The 18,104-nt window shown below is 41.6% G+C and overlaps 2 protein-coding genes and 1 pseudogene across 2 annotated transcripts; all 3 read left to right on the top strand.

The window, feature by feature from the left end:
• Positions 1-231: 231 nt before the first annotated feature.
• Positions 232-1,960, top strand: LOC133731722 (pleckstrin homology domain-containing protein 1-like). The gene is made up of 2 exons (XM_062159128.1): positions 232-787; positions 1,807-1,960. Exon 1 carries the CDS (start codon positions 328-330, stop codon positions 760-762), a length of 435 nt encoding a protein of 144 aa, XP_062015112.1. The 5' UTR covers positions 232-327; the 3' UTR covers positions 763-787; positions 1,807-1,960.
• A 1,865-nt stretch (positions 1,961-3,825) lies between these two features.
• Positions 3,826-6,524, top strand: LOC133733068 (UDP-glycosyltransferase 71K3-like; annotated as a pseudogene).
• A 6,965-nt stretch (positions 6,525-13,489) lies between these two features.
• On the top strand, positions 13,490-13,954 carry LOC133730357 (uncharacterized). Its single transcript, XM_062157966.1, has one exon. It carries the CDS (start codon positions 13,490-13,492, stop codon positions 13,952-13,954), a length of 465 nt encoding a protein of 154 aa, XP_062013950.1.
• The last annotated feature ends 4,150 nt before the right edge of the window (positions 13,955-18,104 follow it).

Here is an 18,104-nt window from a genome sequence, read left to right as displayed (position 1 = left end):
ACGTGACGCTTGGTTGACTATGTTATTTAATCAGAAATAACATATGTGTCAATAACATCAACCTATTCCATAAAAAAGTTACAATGAGCCCAAACAGATAGGCCCAACATAGCACTCAGCTCAAAAACAAGATAAGATTGACTATTAGTCATGTGCAAGATTGCGGGGGTCCAACTTCTTATACTCCAGCACAGAGAACGACAGCGTATTATGGCACCCAGCTAATCACGAACCATATTCCGTTCCGCGATCCCAAAAAGGGCAACTGAAATTCTCTCTCTCTCTCTCTCTCTCTCTCTCTTCCCATCTCCGTCTTCTCAGCTGTTGATGGAGGGTCTGTGGCGGGCCGCGACGGGCCAGGACCCGAGCCCAGAAGACTACACCGGCATCGAATTCTGGTCCAAGCCCGAACGCGCCGCCTGGCTCACCAAGCAAGGCGAGTACATCAAGACCTGGCGCCGCCGCTGGTTCGTCCTCAAGCAAGGCAAGCTCTTCTGGTTCAAGGACTCCCACGTCACCCCCTCCTCCACCCCACGCGGCGTCATCCCCGTCGGCACCTGCCTCACCGTCAAGGGCGCCGAGGACGTCCTCCACAAGCCCTGCGCCTTCGAGCTCTCCACCACCACCCACGACACCATGTACTTCATCGCCGATACTGAGAAGGAGAAGGAGGAGTGGATCAACTCCATCGGACGGTCGCTAGTCCAGCACTCCAGATCGCTCGCCGATTCCGAGGTCGTCGATTACGATAACCGCCGGTGATGCTTGTCCCGAAGTCCCTCATCTGGTCCACTGCGACTGTATTTAAGTGTTTTTACTTTTGTTTTGAAACAAAAACTAGCTCAATGTAATATTTCTCTTGATCGATGAAACTTTGGAGCTTTTTTCTCTGTGGAATGTGAGAAATTTAGGCTGAATTTTGTTCCTTTGTGGCTTCTTTGTTTATGTTTTGTGTAATTGAGATAGCGATTTATATAGTTTCGTTTGAAAAATATTGAACTTTAATGGTGTGCAGTGTGCTTGTGCTAAACTGAGATGATTTGTTCTACTAGCTAATTGAGGTTGGCAAGTGGAATAAGTGTTTTAGATGGCACTGGAATATGTAAAACTCTGTTCATAGTTCACTGAATGTTGTGGGAATTGTTTTGGGATTGTAGTGAGTTAAGTTTTAGATTGAAGTAAGCTTATGGGTCAAATTTGATATTGTTGGTGCGCAACTCATTTGAGTCGTTTCTGTGTCTGTGTGCACATTGGGAGCTTTCTGCTGTCATATGTTGCATACACTTTTCCTTCCTTGTTCCTACCACAAGCATGTGTCTTTGACCCCAAAGGCTACAATGTGTGTGAATATGATTACTAGACAAATAACCAAAACCATTGGCCAGAAAAATCATTTAAGGCATGTTTTTAGACATCTAGAAGGTCTTGACTTTGGAAATCAATCAATGTGCTTAGCTAAATCTGTAAACAATTATAAGGTTGAAGCTTTATTTGGGTAGAGTTTTAGTTGCAGAAGTCCTGGAAATGCAAGCTTAGCTGCTCGGATAGGTGTGGCAGACTGTTGACTTGGTGTGGTTACCTTGTGGCTTTGTTAAGTTATGCATTTTCCATGGTATTGAGTCTATTGACTTCTGTAGAACTGTATTCACAGTTCACTAAATGTTGTGGGAATTGTCTTGAGATGGAAAACAATTGAATTTTAGATTGAACGAACCTTATTCCTCATTTTGTTTGTAGATGCAGAACTCATTTGATAATTTGTATGGCTGTTTGCACTTTCTGAGTTCTGTGTTCGGATCTTGTCAGATTTTCTTTCACAAGGATTTGCGGGTTTAGCCAAATATTCTCATGCTGTTCTGCACCGGGGAAAATTAACTCCTGCTTCATTCTTGTATATATGATTCTGTCTTCAGGTCTGTTCAAACCGCAGAGGATCAAATTTCAGTACTATTTCTGATTACTAGACAAGTAATTGACACCACTCAGTAGAATAGTAGTTTAAGGCATGTACTTGAAACATATACCACGTCTCAACGTTGAAAAACAATAAAGGTGCTTAGCCAGATTCCAAGTGAAAGTTTTTGCACATGCCCTCAGCCCTTTGTAATCGAATCTTAGCTGCTCAAGCACGTGAGGCAGAGTGATGACTTCGTTTTGATTATGCAATGGGTTGCCAATACATGGTTTCTTAGAGCAAGTTCACCCGTTGGGTCACCGGGTTACCTACTATTCACTGCTTTTTAGTGTATAGTTTTATTCTCTGGGTCACGAAATACACTGTGTCTGTGACCCAGGGCACGAAATACACTGTACTCGTGACCCAGAGGGTGAAAATAACACTAAAAAGCAGTGAATAGTATGTGACCTGGTGACCCAACGGGTGAACTTGCTCTTAGTCATATGCTTAACATACTTGGCAGCGCAAAACGATCCATCGTACATTGTTGCCAGAAGGATGCTAAGAACTCTAGACGTCTTGGTATGGTGCATGTCAATTGGAAACTTGCCCTATATATGCGGAACAGCTGCTCAATGCATTTAGAGTGGATCAAAATAAGGGACATTTTGTTCAGTGCACAAGATTTAGATAGCTCAGCTGCTCAATGCATTTAGAGTGGATCAAAATAAGGGACATTTTGTTCAGTGCACAAGATTTAGATAGCTGTGTGATGTGTAATAGTGAGGTGATGAAGAAGAAGATAGAGATCGAAGAGACTTATGGACTGAAGCAATATGGAAAAGGGGGTGAAATTTGCACACCCAAATTTGCAAACCACACACCCTTTCATTTTTTTAATAATATTTCAACTCACATCTGTTTACCTCAGCTCCATGATGATCGATCAAATATCCAACAAGTCCAACAAATTCTGCATAAAACTTGTTGGACTTGTTGGATATTTGATCGATCATCATGGAGCTGAGGTAAAAGTAAAGAAAATATTACCTTTATGCGTGCTTGTTGGTCTTATATTCAATGGTGCAGTCTTATGATTTGGTTGTGCTGTAAGACTTTAACACCTACTTTTCTTAACAGATAAGTGGAGAATTAAAATCTTTGCAAATTGTTGCAAGCTTGACTGCAGAAAGAGAGAATGAAAGAGGAAGGGTTGAGGTTGGTAAAGTTTCAATGGAGAAGAGAGTATGTCGTTGTCTGAAGAAGAAAGAGAGAAGAGTAAGAGTTGTCGTGGTTTTGGAGGGGAGAGAGAGAGAGAGAGAGAGAGAGAGAGAGAGAGAGAGAGAGAGAGAGAGAGAGAGAGAGAGAGAGAGAGAGAGAGAGAGAGAGAGAGAGAGAAGACCCAAAAAGAAAATCTGACTTTGAGGGTATTTTAGAAAGTGTAAATAGATGTGAGTTGAAATATTATTAAAAAAATAAAAGGGTGTGAGGTTTGCAAATTTGGGTGTGCAAATTTCACCCCTATGAAAATGATGAAATGATCATTGTGATTTGTGATTCATTCAACAAAGAGTCTTTGCCCATATTAGAATTTTCGTTCATTCAATGCAACTTCTGGTTGCGATTGAATTATTCTGCATAGTCGAACTGGTGCTTAACATCGTGAACTGGTCCTTTTTTCTTTCTTTCGGTAATGCATTTTTGGTCCACTTACTTTGACACCTACCATTCCATCTTCAATAGAAAAACATGGTCAATAGACTCGTCTTTACGGAACAAACTCGGAAATTTACTGGTCCCTGTCTTTAATAATAGTGGGTCGCTTGTGAATGTGATGCAAAACAACATAAATATGTTTGTTACGTAGGGACAGTGCGTGCGCCATTATCATCTTCTTTATGGAATCAGCACTCCATTATCATCATCTATGAGAAGTAAAAGACAACAGTAGTGATGTGTAAAACAATGGAAGCATTCGAGGAAATGCTAGAAACACCAAAACAAGTCCCAAGATTTTTAGTCTGATCTTGTTGTCGGTCAGCTGAGGTCTGCTACTGATTATCTAGATTAATCAACACTATGGAAGTCGCTAATCTTACGAGGGGTGACTAAATTTAAGAGATGCTTTGGTGACTCTTGTGTTATCGTAAGAATTTAATGTGATTTTTCTTTTTCTGATTTTTATTCTCCCCTTCCCAATACATTTTCTTAACCAGCGCGGTCTAAGAAGGTAAGGTGGTCAAAAAGCTTTGCATCACTGATGACCAAATGACCTATCATGTCCATTCATTTTTGGTCCAATTAATGATATATTTTCATTAATGGATAGTCAATCTGACTGCGCAAATGGGTTATGCTCTTTTTTGTAAAGGTTCACATTACCAATTTGAGAATCTACCGCATTAGATGCTGGATTGCTGAGCACGAAATATTCTTCTATATATATGTGACAGATCTGCAAAGGAAGTATTAGAGCAAAGTGAAAGAGATCAGTTGGGATGAAGAGAGCAGAACTAGTGTTCATCCCAGCACCAGGGGCCGGCCACCTTGTAGCAGCCTTGCAATTCGGAAATGGTCTGCTTCAGCGAGATGATCGAATTTCAATCACAGTTCTTGCCATCAAATCAGCAGCCCCTTCATCTTTAGGTTCATACACAGAATCCCTTGTTGCTTCGGAATCCCGAATCCACTCATTGATGTCCCTCAAGCAGAGCTGCCTCCATTAGAGTTTGCAAAGTCACCAGCTAAATTTTTCATTCTAAACATTGAGAACCATGTGCCTAATGTCAGGGAGGCCCTCACTAACTACGTTTCATCATCACATTCTAAGCCCGCCTCGGTTCCAATTGTTGGATTGGTTCTTGATTTCTTCTGTGTCTCCATGATTGATGTGGTCAATGAACTCAATCTCCCTTCTTATCTTTTCATGACGAGCAATGCAGGGTATCTTTCTCTCATGTTCCACTTTCCGGTGCAGGATAGCCTGACCGGTGAGCCACCTAAAGACTCCGATCCTGATTGGTTAGTCCCAGGTATTATCCCCCCAGTTCCTACTACAGTTTTGCCTGTGTCCATGACAGATGGTAGCTACTCTAGTTATCTTGGGATTGCTGCGAGATTTAGAGAGGCCAAAGGTATCATAGCAAATACATGTGTTGAGTTAGAGGCACATGCTTTTAACTCGTTTTCAGAAGATCAAACTACACCTCCGGTGTACCCAGTTGGGCCGATGCTTGATCTCAACGATGGTCAGGCGCGGTCCAATTTAAACCAGGCGCAACGTGACAAGATCATGAGCTGGCTTGATGATCATCCTGAAGAATCTGTTGTGTTCTTATGCTTTGGAAGCTTGGGGAGCTTTAATGAAGCACAAGTGAAAGAGATAGCTCTGGGGCTTGAGCAGAGTGGGCAGAGGTTCTTGTGGTCTTTGCGTTTGACACCGCCAAAAGGCAGCAAAACTTTGACTCCTATCGACTGCTCGAACCTTGAGGAAGTCTTGCCGGATGGGTTCTTGGAGAGGACTAGAGGAAAGGGACTGATATGCGGGTGGGCACCGCAGGTGGAAGTCTTGTCCCACAAGGCAATCGGAGGCTTTGTGTCGCATTGTGGGTGGAACTCGATCTTGGAGAGCTTGTGGTACGGTGTGCCTATTGTGACATGGCCTATGTATGCCGAGCAACAGCTGAATGCGTTTTGAATGGTGAAGGAGTTGGGGTTGGGATTGGAGATGAGGTTGGATTACAAGAGAGGTGGTGAGGTTGTGAAGGCAGATGAGATAGGGAAGGCTGTGGTTAGTGTAATGGAGGACAATGAGGTGAGGAAGAAGGTTAAAGAGATGGGGGTGGTGAGCAGAAAAGCTGTAGAGGACGGTGGGTCTTCCTCCGTTTCTCTTGGACGGTTAATTGAAGATGTGATGAGGAATCATTTTGGTTCTGATTAAGGTTAATGCTTAGGTTGAAAAACTGATCGAAACCATGTACTGTTTTTGCTTTTCTCATCATGTTCTTATCTTGTTTAGAAAGTCTAGATATCATTTTCATATCGTTCGATTTTTGCTGCAAAATAAGGTTCCTTGAACGCTTTTAGAACATTTGTAATTTACACCACACCTAAAATCTGTGCTTTACTCAAATTTCTTTATTTTTCATCTACTTTTCAATTTTCCCTTTAATTTTAGTGCTAGAAAAAGTATGCGATTGATTCCATTAGGTAATGAGGGGTATTGTGGGTGTTCGGGATCTGCCGACTTGGGGGAGGCAGCTGGGTTCGTTGTGAATTTCTTTTTCAGTATTAAGGATTAAAAATCGGAACTTGAGATAGGAAAATAGGAGAGTGGTAGTGATTGGTGGATTCATTCACAAATGGCTTCAAGGTTGGTTTCGATTCGATCAAGGGCTGCTTGATACCACAGAAACCAAGTGATCCACAGAGGGTTTGCTACTGGTAAGCTTACAAAGATCACAGCTTTTCTATATTTGTTGTTCAATTAATCCTGCGATGATCTTTAAAAAGATGAATGCTTTTGAACATGGTGAAAATTTGGATCTCTTTTGTGAGTTTGGATTTGTTGCTTGATCTATGACTATGTCAACCAAAGATGTGATTTTTCTTGATGGATTGTGTCTTTTTGCCAAATAGTTTGATGTGGATGTGGGTTTTGAAAAAGTGGTTCAAGCCAATGAAGAGCTTAACAGCTCCCCTGTTTTGGTCAACTCAAGGCCGTATGAGAAGGGATGGATAAATGATAGTGGAGAACTGAAGAAGTTGATTGATTCAGATACGTACACCGAGATGCACATTGGGCTATTGCAGCAAGCTTTTGTGAGAATGTGTCTGTTATGCATAGAATGCAATAGGGAAGGAGCTCATAAAGTGCAATTCCCTTTCTGCTCTTTCCGTTTGAGGCTCATTGTTGGGACTCAAACAAGGAAAAGTAAAAGAAATTGAAAGACTGAAGAAAATTAACAAAAATTTCATTCATGGCTTTTACATTGGAGGAAGATTGTCTTAGAGCAACTCCAACAGCTTTCCCATATCTTGATTTTTTTCTATTCTAAGGAAAATTTTGGTTTTTTTTTTTTTTTTTTTAAAGGGGTTTGGAATTGGAACCCAGCCTAGCTGGGCGGCTCAGGCCCACGCTCAGTCTCATCTAACCAAATATCATCAACATACGATCAAGGTTCTAAAAAACGCTAGGCGCTAGTCGAGCGGTGACCCAGGGACTAGCGCCTAGGCGGGGACTAGGCGGTTTTTATTTTTTAATTTTAATTTTAATATTTTTAATAACAAATACATTTAAATAGAATAATTCTTGTGTTGTTGATAATTTTTTATTACATAATTATATTCAAAACACTAAACCCACCCATTAAATAGTTTAAAATACTAATTAGATGATATAAATAGACATTTTATCCTAAACTTTATCAGAAAAACTATTAATTTAAGTTGTAGTAGTCAACTTTGACCAAACCACTTAATAGTTAATACCAAGCAACTGACTCACCTTTCACGTTTAATCATGTTTCATCTTCTATCACCTCTAGTTTCTGCAAATCTCTCTCTCTCTCTCTCTCTCACTGTATTCAGAATATATGGCCCTTTTCCTCCCTCATTTCTAAGGGGTCATCGAATCTCCTTTCATCTCCCCCATAAAGAAAATCAAAGAAAACTACCAAATCATCAAGTGCATGACGAGATGAGAGAGAAATCTTCAAGCTATTGATCATCAACGTCAGAAATGAGAGAGAGAGAGAGAGGAGAGATGCGACTGCCCAACGCCCAGCACCCAGGCCGCCTACCCCGCCTAGTCGCCGCCTACCCCGTCTAGTCCGCCTAGGCGGCCGCCTGAAGACCCAACGCCTACTGACTTCGCCCAGGCCAAAATCGGAACGGTACACTGGCGCCTAGCGCCTAGGCGCTGCCTAGGCCGATTTTTAGAACATTGCATACGATAAACTAGCAAGGTGTGCTAATCGATTTGCAGCACCATTTGCTTCACGGTAGACATGCCTACACTGTAAGGATCTTATACCATGCATATAATGCTTACAATCGTCTAAAATCCTCCCCACAGTAGACAAATCAGTAACATCACTAGTTAGAGAACTTACCAATAATGAGCAATCTGACTCCAAATCAACCTCAGTCCAACCTTGATGGATGGCTAACAATAGGCCAACACGGCAAGCTTCAACCTCCATTTGAAATGCAGAACCTGCGTGAGAGAAAGGCCTTGCCAAAGCTGCCACAAATCTCCCATGCTTGTCTCTAACGATCACCCCAACTCCACCTTGCCCGGACTCCTCTTGAAAAGCTCCATCGATATTTAATTTCAGCCGCCCACTAGGGGGACACCTCCAACGTTCCTTAGGATGTTGTTTTTGCACCAAGCTACTTTGATGTAGCCTCTGATATTCCTCCAAAGTAGTATGTGCCCAGCTCACCATGTGCATGGGGTTAAAGTCCCCACCTCTCCACAATATATTCTTCCTTTCCATCCAAATAATCCATAAACTGACAAAAAAACAAATCAACTTATGGCTTACCAAGTGCAAAGATCATTTCTTGCATCCATTCAAAAAAATTATTGCCGTAGAAGCTTCTAGGTTTCAAATTGAGGCCACCTGCTCTCCAGAAACACTTTAGAGCTTCACAATATTTGTAGATATGCAAGTCAGATTCAACAGTGGTTTGGCAGAAAAGACAATTAGGATTTTCAATGGGCACCCTTTTTGACAATGCAGCGCGCGCAGGCAAGATGGCACGCATCAATCTCCATGCAAATGTTCTGATTTTCGGAGGAACATTAGCCCTCCAAACTGCTTTCCAGCGCCACACCGAAGGAGATGACGTCGATGCTCTATCAGTTCTGCCTTTAGTATTACAAGCAACTCGGTATCCACTTTTAACGCTATACACCCCTTTTTTTTTATCAAAGTGCCACATCCAACGATCATCAATTTGTCACAAACTTAATGGAATACCCAAAATTAAATCGCTCTCCATCTTAGTGAATAGTTCGTCAACCAATGGCTCAATCCACTCTCTGTTCTCCGCATCGATGAGATCTGCAACTCTCCACTCAGAGGTCCCCTCCATTGGCCGTGAAAAGGGTCTGAAGGAATAAGGCAAAGGAAGCCAAGGATCCCTCCATATATTAACCCTAGTTCCGCTGCCAATTTGGTATCTCATTCCTTTTTCAAGTACTTCTCTGCCCGCAAGTATACTACGCCAAGTGAAGGACAAGTTTTTCACAGGGGAAACATGTAGAAAGTCAGAATTTGGGTAATACCTCGCCTTGAAGACTCTGGCTGCCAAGGAATCCTGGTTTGTGAAGAGCCTCCAGCCTTGCTTCGCCAAGAGAGATAGGTTGAATAACATCAAATTTCGAAACCCTAGTCCCCCCTCCTCCTTAAAAGCACATAGCTTTTCCCAAGCAACCCAATGAATTTTGTGAGCCTCCCCTTTATCTCCCCACCAAAACCTAGCCATGAGTTGGTGTATGTCACGACACAATTGCTTTGAGATTTCAAAACAACTCATCACATAGGTTGGGATAGATTGGATGACCGATTTAAGAAGTACTTCCTTCCCCGCTGCACATAACGTTTTCTCCCTCCATCTTTAGAGTATTTTTTCCACCTTTTCTTTTAGGAAGCCAAATGCTTAAATTTTGGGGTAGCTGACGTCCATAGGCAAACCTAAATATTTTTCATGTTTATCCACCCGTAAAACTCTGAACAAATCAGCAAGAAATTCCTGTTTATCCAATCTGACATTCTTACTAAATGCAATGGAACTCTTCTCATAGTTGATCTTTTGCCCAAAAACACGTTCATATAGCTAGAGAGTATTTCTCAACTCCAAACTCTCATGCTCTTCTGCTTTAAAGAAAATGAAGGAATCATCGGCAAAAAATAAGTGATTTGTACTAGGGGCACCTCTACAAACCCTAACTCCATTCAGCCTCCCAGTCTCCTCAGAAACCATGAATAAGCGAGATAAAACCTCTGCACAAAAGAGAAATAGATATGGGGAAATTGCATCACCTTGTCTCAAACCCTTTGACGGTAAAATATGTCCACGAGGATCCCCATTGAGTATGAATGAATAAGAAACAATACTCACACATCGCATTATCCAAGTCACCCATGCAGTATCGAACCCCATTCGAACCATCATGGCCTCTAAAAATTGCCAACTAACCCTGTCATACGCCTTGCTCATGTCTAGTTTCAAAGCCCCAAAGCCAACCTTCCCACTCCTTCGTCGTTTTAAAAAATCTGCAATTTCGAAAGCCACAAGTGAATTGTCTGAGATTAGTCTCCCCGAAACAAAGGCGCTTTGAAAAGGAGAAATAAATTCAGGTAGAAGACGCTTTAACCTGTTGGCGAGAACTTTTGATCCAATCTTATATAAAACGTTGCACAAACTAATTGGACGTAGTCGGCTCATATTTTGTGGGCTCTTCACCTTTGGAACCAACGTGACATGGGTGAAGTTCAATCTTCGCACCTCATCATCAGACCCCAAGAAACTCCTCACTGCCTCCACCACATCACCTCCCACAACATCCCAGAATCTTTGATAAAAACATGGCGAGAAACCATCTGGGCCCCGCGCCTTTGAAGGGTGCATTTGCTTCAATGCTCTAAAAACCTCATCCGATGATATATCTTTTGTTAATTGTACATTCATCTCATCAGAGATCACTCTAGGAACCACACGTACTGTTTCATTAATCTCGGAACTGAAGGAATTAACTGAAAACAAATCATTGAAATACCGGATAACAATAGCTTCCATTTCCTCATCAGAAGTACACCAACGCTTACTCTCATCATGCAACCCTTTTATTAGATTCTTCTTCCTCCTGTTACTAGCCCTTTGATGGAAGAATTTCGTGTTCAAATCCCAGTCTTGTAACCAAAACACTTTAGAGCGCTGCTGCCAGAAACTTTGCTCCTTTCGAAGTAACTCATTTAGCTTTGGTCGTTTTGCTCCAACAGATTCCCTATAATTGTCTCTAAAATAGAGATAGTGATGAGAGAGAAAACAAAATTTCATATATTTACAGCAATATGTAAAATTTTAGGGAAGGATTTGGGGAAAAATTATGGAATCTGTAAAATAGAGAATCCGTTGAAGTTGGAGCAGAATTTTTTTTGGAGATTTTAATTTTTTACTTCCCCATAAAGAAATTATAGGGAAGCTGTTGGAGATGCTCTTATATAGTTCTCTCTACAACCAACTCTAGATATCCATTTACAATATGACCCGACCCGAGTCCAATAGGCAGCCCATTTAAGTAAATCAACACACTACCCAAAACAATAGTCCTAACATTCCTCTCCCTTGAAAAAAGGCATGTCCTCAGGCCTTAAATATGTAAGACAATGGAAATGAGCCCATAATTCTTTAGCTGAAACCATTCCACTTTCTTTGATTGCTTTAATAAACCCGTCTGCAACTTCTGCTTCAAAGCCTTCATAGCTTTCAAAACTACGACCAATGCACTTCCTATTGCAGACATAGAGTGCTTGTGCTACCGGGACTTCAAGACGAGAATTATCACTGTGTGATTGCGCAGCTTAGATGTAATGACTTGTAAGATACCAGAGTATGGAATGGCATCAATATGAGAACCTGTTGGAATGGTAGAAAGCTCTGGATTAGAGCCTTCCCATCGACGACAGCATCCTCTCCAACAGACAAACCAGAGAGTCCCACCAAATTTTTTGATGAATCTATGTGCCAACACATTTTCCTCGGTATACAAGACCCTGGTCACTGATGGGGCAGGTGTATCAGAAAAACTAGGAAGTTCATCAATCTGTTTCTGTAAACTTTGAGCTAGTGAAGAAAGGTGAGTGTGAGTCATGAATTGGGTAGCCTGAGAAGTCGTCCATTGTTTTGATTGTTGGGTCTTCATGGTTATGACCTAAGATTGCAGTGAAGGAACAGAGGAAGAAGAAGAGCACGATGAGTGTTGAGAGAGAGAATTTGAGAAGCATTGCTTGCTGAGAATCTGACTACTTAGCTGCACCCTTGCAAATCATGGAAAGAATAGATTTTGTGATCTCATTATCCATAATCATAAGATCCCATGCTGAAATACAATTCAGTGGCCAATATCTCGACCAAACTACAACATGAGGAATATCACCGTTGAACAGCGGAAAGCACCATAATGTAGAGTAGACCATGTTAAAATCTTCATTGATGTTTCTCAAGACAAACATAAGACCACAATAAGAAGCAACCAGACAGTATGTCCATGGATAAGTGATGTGAGATTGGAGTAATATCACCTTTATGTGCAGCGAACACATGTTATAGTGCGCCATCTGTGAATCTGGGTGGGTGATGTGAAAGTCAATCTTCACCAAAATAAAAGACAATTCTAGTAGCAATTGCTCCAGTGGAAGTGATGTGAGAGTCAATATCAAACATGAGCTCTCTTATCAAGAATATGTCACCAATTAACAGTAGAGCCTTGATCGATCACAATCATACCATGCAAGTTAAGCACCCAAACTTCTAAACTTAACAGTGCTGTAGGAACCCAAAACCAAAAGGTGACCAACTCTTCCTTTGTCATGTAATGTTGAGGAAACTCCACTATTGGAGGTGGCACAGATTTCTCCACAAGTTGCGTATGCAAAAACAATACATAAGCAATAAAGAAGATGGACGTAGGGAAAGTAACACCAAGTGATTCATTCTTATGATTCGGCTTATTGAAAAGGATAATCCTCAAAAATTTAAAAACATGTGAGATATGTCCAGATAGAACCGCCGGCCATAAATCCAAGATATGCTTCAAAAGAAACCATAGCGCCACCAAGGGCGGAGGCACTAAGCGCAAGTCCACCCGTTGAGGGTAAATGTCAAGGTCGAAAAGTCAAGGGGTCGACCAATCAAGAAACTATTCACTGCCACTGGACATGGGTTTCCACCCGTTCTGTTTCTTGACCAGTCAGATTTACTGTTCATTGATTTTTTTTTTTTTTTAAAATTGGAAAATTGAAATAGATTTGATGTAAATAGATGGTAATAATGGAGATTTATGGATAATTAATGTCATAATTGTGATTGCTATAGCTTTTCGGAAAGGGAATGACTCTAGGAAGAGAACTCGTCACTTTGCCACGACGTGTGGGGTTTTTTGGGCTTTCGGGATCGTTTTGGGCCTCAAAACTGCAATTTACTATTTTTCTAATATTTTCGGTAGACAAATTATGAGCCACCTACAATTACCGACAATATTTCTTGAAATGAGTGAAGCCACCACTGACAATTATTTTGAAACGGTTGAAACAACCACCGACATCTTTGAATGGACCAGATCATTTGCATACTATGTAATCTAACGGTTATTGTCGATGTAATCTTATCTAAGATTTCGGATAGGATTACGTCGAACCAGGAGTGGACATGTGTCCTTATCATCTGATCACGTTTTATGTGAAAATTGTAAATAAATAGAGAAAGAGGCAGCACTCCATTCACACACAATCTGATATTGGAAAATCTCCTTGTTTTTCATATCTCCAGATCCAACACATTTTCTCTCCTTCCCTTATTTCAATGAAGAGATTGTGGGTTAAGTATCGACAGTCTCGAGATGAAGATCATGAAGAGATGTGTACGACTAAAGCCCTTGTGATCGTAGCAGTCGCTGAAGCTGAATCTTCCTCTCAAACACGACGAGGGGGTTCTCGACCGTGGCGTGCACCGAATGAGAAGCGATTTAGGGAATCAAGAGGGAAAAACATGATGGAAGATTACTTTGTGGAGCGTTCAGTTTTCAGTGATGATGAATTCCGGACACGCTACAGGATGAGTCACAATGTTTTCAACAACATCTCCAGTGATCTTTGTCGCTATGACAGGTACTTTGTCCAGAAATCAGATGCTGCTAAAAAAGTCGGACTACTTCTCGAGCAGAAGCTGACATGTTTCTTAAGAATGCTTGCTTACGGTGCTGGGGCAGATCAATGCGCTGAGTATTGTCGGATGACGAAATTTACCTTTATCGAGGCTCTGAAATGATTTACAAGAGGAATCGTTAATCTGTACTTCGCAGAATACCTCCAGGCTCCTACACAGGCCGACCTCAGAAGACTTCTCGCCAAAGCTGAGAGAAGAGGTTTTCCTGGGATGATTGGAAGCATCGACTGCATGCACTGGCAATGGAAGAATTGCCAAACAGGTTGGGCTAGATAATACAACGGTCGAAAACGTATCCCCACTATCATCCTCGAAGCAGTCGCATCTTATGACACATAGATATGGCATGCCTTCTTTGGAATTATTGGATCATGCAACGACCTCAACGTGCTTGCTAAGTCCCCATTGTTTGGCGAGCTCACTGCTGGTCGAGTCCCTCAGATCCAATTTCAAGTGAATAATAGAATTCACAATTTAGGCTACTATCTCACTAATGGTATCTATCCTAGATGGGCGACTTTCGTGAAATCAATTCCAAGGCCTACACGACCCATGGATCTGAAGTTTTCCCAGGCTCAAGAGGGGTACACGAAGGATATGGAAAGATGTTTCGGCATTTTACAGTCGCGCTTTAGTATTGTTCGTGGAGCGGCTCGTGGGTGGGATAAAGAAGACATTCGATACATCATGCTGACTTATATTATATTACACAACATGATAATCAAGGATGAAAGACTAGATGACAGCAATGAGGATTTGGAGTCCGATGAAGAAGAGGATAACAATATGAGGCCCAAGTTGGCTACGGTTTGGGAATGACCGACCGGTGATAACTTTGATCCTGTTGGTAGAGATGATTATTATTTCAACGGATTCATAGATCGATACGATGCCATTAGATGTGCAAACAGTCACTTAAACCTTCAAGAAGATCTGATAGAGCATTTCTGGAACATTCAAGGCAACATGGAGATCTAGATCTGGTATAGGTTTTTAGGAATAATTGGCTAATGTCTATGTTTTTTTATGTTTGTGTGCTTTTAATTTGGCTTGTATTATGTTTTTTTATGTTTGTGTGCTTTTAATTTGGCTAATGTCTATGTTTTTTTTAAGTCAGTGTGATTTTAATTTGGCTTGTATTATGTTTTTTATGTTTGTGTGCTTTTAATTTGGCTAATGTTTATGTTTTTTATGTCAGTGTGATTTTAATTTGGCTTGTATTATGTTTTTTATGTGCTATGATTTTTAATATAAGGTGTGTCCTTTAATAAGAGGAATTTTCAAATACAACTTTTATTTCATAAAATTTATGCTTACATAAATGAAAAACTAGGAATAAGTCAAATACAATTACACAACATGCATAATCACCTAATTATTCTCATCGTGATCTTCATCCTCTCTAGCAATCCAATTTGTGTTTGAAGGGTCATCATTAGGGTTAGGGTTGGTGGAATCACCCGTAGAGAAAGGTGAAAATTGTGGTTGTGTTGGATATCCCCCGGGGTAAGGTGGTTGCGGATAGTATCCACCGGGGTAAAGGGGTTGTGGGAAACCACCAGTGAAGGGAGGTGGTGGAAATCCATCGGTGAAGAGAGGTTGTGGAAATCCACCGGTGAATGGAGGTTGTAGGAATCCATCGGAGTAAGGTGGTTGTGGGTATGCACCGGGGTAAGGAGGGGTGGATACTATCCGCAACCCAATTTTGGTGGTGCATTCCCACAACCAAATTTTGGTGGTCCAAGGCGCTTGCCCAGTCTACGCTCCCTGATTTTTCTGATCTTCGTGCAAGGATCTTAGCCTTCGAAGCCCAGCAAAATGTCCGTTCCTCTGATTCTCATGCTTCAGCCTTGTTTCATCACGGTTCCGCCATTGACGCCCAGCCCCGTGGCTCTACCGTCGAAGCCCATCCCCGATCTGTCACGGATCTCCAGTCCCGTGGTCCTCCGCCGCATCGTGACGGCCGGAGCGCCTTTATTGGCGGTCGCCACTACTAGAGCCGTTGTGGAGGCGCGTCTTGCCCTTTCCCCACTGTGCCATCGCAGCCCGTGTTTTCCCAACACGGGTCTTCTTCTTCTTCATGGCCAGCACGTCCTAATTGGTAGAGTGGGCTTTTAGGCCCAGGTCCACAGTGGTGTCCGAATTGTCACACAAATCAGCATCATCTCTCTCAGTGTCCACATAGTTTCGCTGGCCCAACCACTGCCCCTCCCTTTGCTGGTGCACATTTTTTGGGTGATCCTAATTGGTATCCTGATACTGGCGCTAATCATCACATGCCGGCAATGCCACTTCAAAAGTCTCAACCTTATGGTGGTCCTTATCAAGAGGAAATCAGATGACTCTGTTGAAAGGTACAAGGCCCGTCTTGTTGCCAAAGGCTTCCATCAACAACAAGGTATCGATTATGATGAAACATTTAGTCCTGTTATTAAGCCTGCAACTATTCGTACTGTGATTACTATTGATGTTTCCCGAAGTTGGCCTCTCAGGCAATTAGATGTCAAGAATGCCTTCCTTCATGGCATTCTTAAGGAAGATGTGTTCATGGTACAACCTCCTGGCTTTGTTGATCCTTTAAAACCCCACCATGTTTGCAAGCTTAACAAAGCACTTTCTGGGTTGAAACAAGCACCACGTGCTTGGTTCCATCGTATGAGCACATTTATATTATCTGCTGGTTTCACTCAGAGTCTTGCAGACCCATCTCTCTTTATTTATCGCCATGGTCCACATATTATCTATTTTCTCTTATATGTTGATGACATTGTGGTGACTGGGAGTAATGACCGTCTTCTTCAGAGCTTTATACAGTGACTTGGGTGAGGTTTTGGCATCAAGGACCTAGCTAGGTCCCCTTCATTATTTCCTTGGCTTACAGGTTACTACTCATCAGCATGGGCTACACATAAATTAGCTTAAATATATATGCTCATGATATTCTCTCTAAGCACGATCTTTTGTTGAGCAAGCCTGTCAGTACACCACTGTCTGCCAAGTCTGATCTTACTGCTACTGATGGACCACTTCTTGAACATCCTACAACTTTTCGGGAATTGGTTGGATCATTACAGTATCTTACTATAACACGTCCTGACATTGCATTTGCGGTAAACTTGGTGTCTCAATTTATGAGTCAGCCGCATGTACCACATCTCACTGCTGCCAAACGCATTCTCCGATATGTTAAGGGCACTCTTGGACATGGATTACTCTTTACACCTCAGCGTCAGCCTGTTAATCTCTCAGCCTATTCTGATGCTGATTAGGCTAGTTGTCCAACCACTAGGCGTTCCACTTCTGGCTATCTCGTGTACCTTGGCTCAAATCTCATCTCTTGGTGCTCTAAAAAGCAGCCCACCATAGCTCGCTCTAGCGCGGAGAGTGAATACCACTCCCTTGCTCATGCTTGTGCTAACACAATGTGGTTAGGCTATCTTCTCTATGAACTTGGTGCTAATATTCAATTTCCTGTGTTATTGCATTGTGATCATTTAAGCGCAACATACATGGCTTCCAATCCTATCTTTCATGCTCGCACAAAACACATAGAACTTGATTATCACTATGTCTGGGAAAGGTTGCCATTGGGAGCCATAGGGTCTGCTTCATTCCTTCCGTAGATCAACCGGCTGATCTGCTCACCAAGCCATTACATAAGCATTGCCATTCCTTGATGTCAAGCAAATTAAACTTGTGAGTCCAGGACCCTCAAGTTTGAGGGGGGATTTTAGAACCACAGATTCTTCCTCCAATCAAGCTTCAGTTACAACAACCAAGTCTTCACCATTAATTGATTTATCTCTAGCTTGATATTGCTATTGTCAAGGATCTGTTATGGCTAGAGTTTAGCATCAGTTACAAGGCTAGGATTGAGTAGCTTGATATTGTTGTAATTACAGTTGAATGCTTTCTGTAAATGTAACCATGTATACTGCTATATATTGTAAAGAGTGCAATTGCACAAATCAATGAAAATCAATTTCTTCATTCTCTTTCTTTTTCCATGTTCCCTATAGTTCAAAGCATTTCAAAATTGAAATTGATATTGAGGTTATTAACTTACTGTATTGCCTAACTTTCAAAATCATATATATAAAGAAACAGCAATTCAACTTCTGAAGTTCTGATGTCTTAGTCTACATTAAACCATGGAGTATAAATCCACCGTTTGCAAGCGCAACTCTGATCAACCAACAGCCTTCTATCTCCAACTCTTGCTCTCTCCAGCTTTTCCTCCAATTTAGTAAAC

Source organism: Rosa rugosa, chromosome 2, assembly GCF_958449725.1.
Source record: "Rosa rugosa chromosome 2, drRosRugo1.1, whole genome shotgun sequence".
Classification (NCBI taxonomy): domain Eukaryota; kingdom Viridiplantae; phylum Streptophyta; class Magnoliopsida; order Rosales; family Rosaceae; genus Rosa; species Rosa rugosa.
The sequence above is the reverse complement of the archived record's forward strand: the minus strand, read 5'-3'. Positions and strand labels throughout refer to the sequence as shown.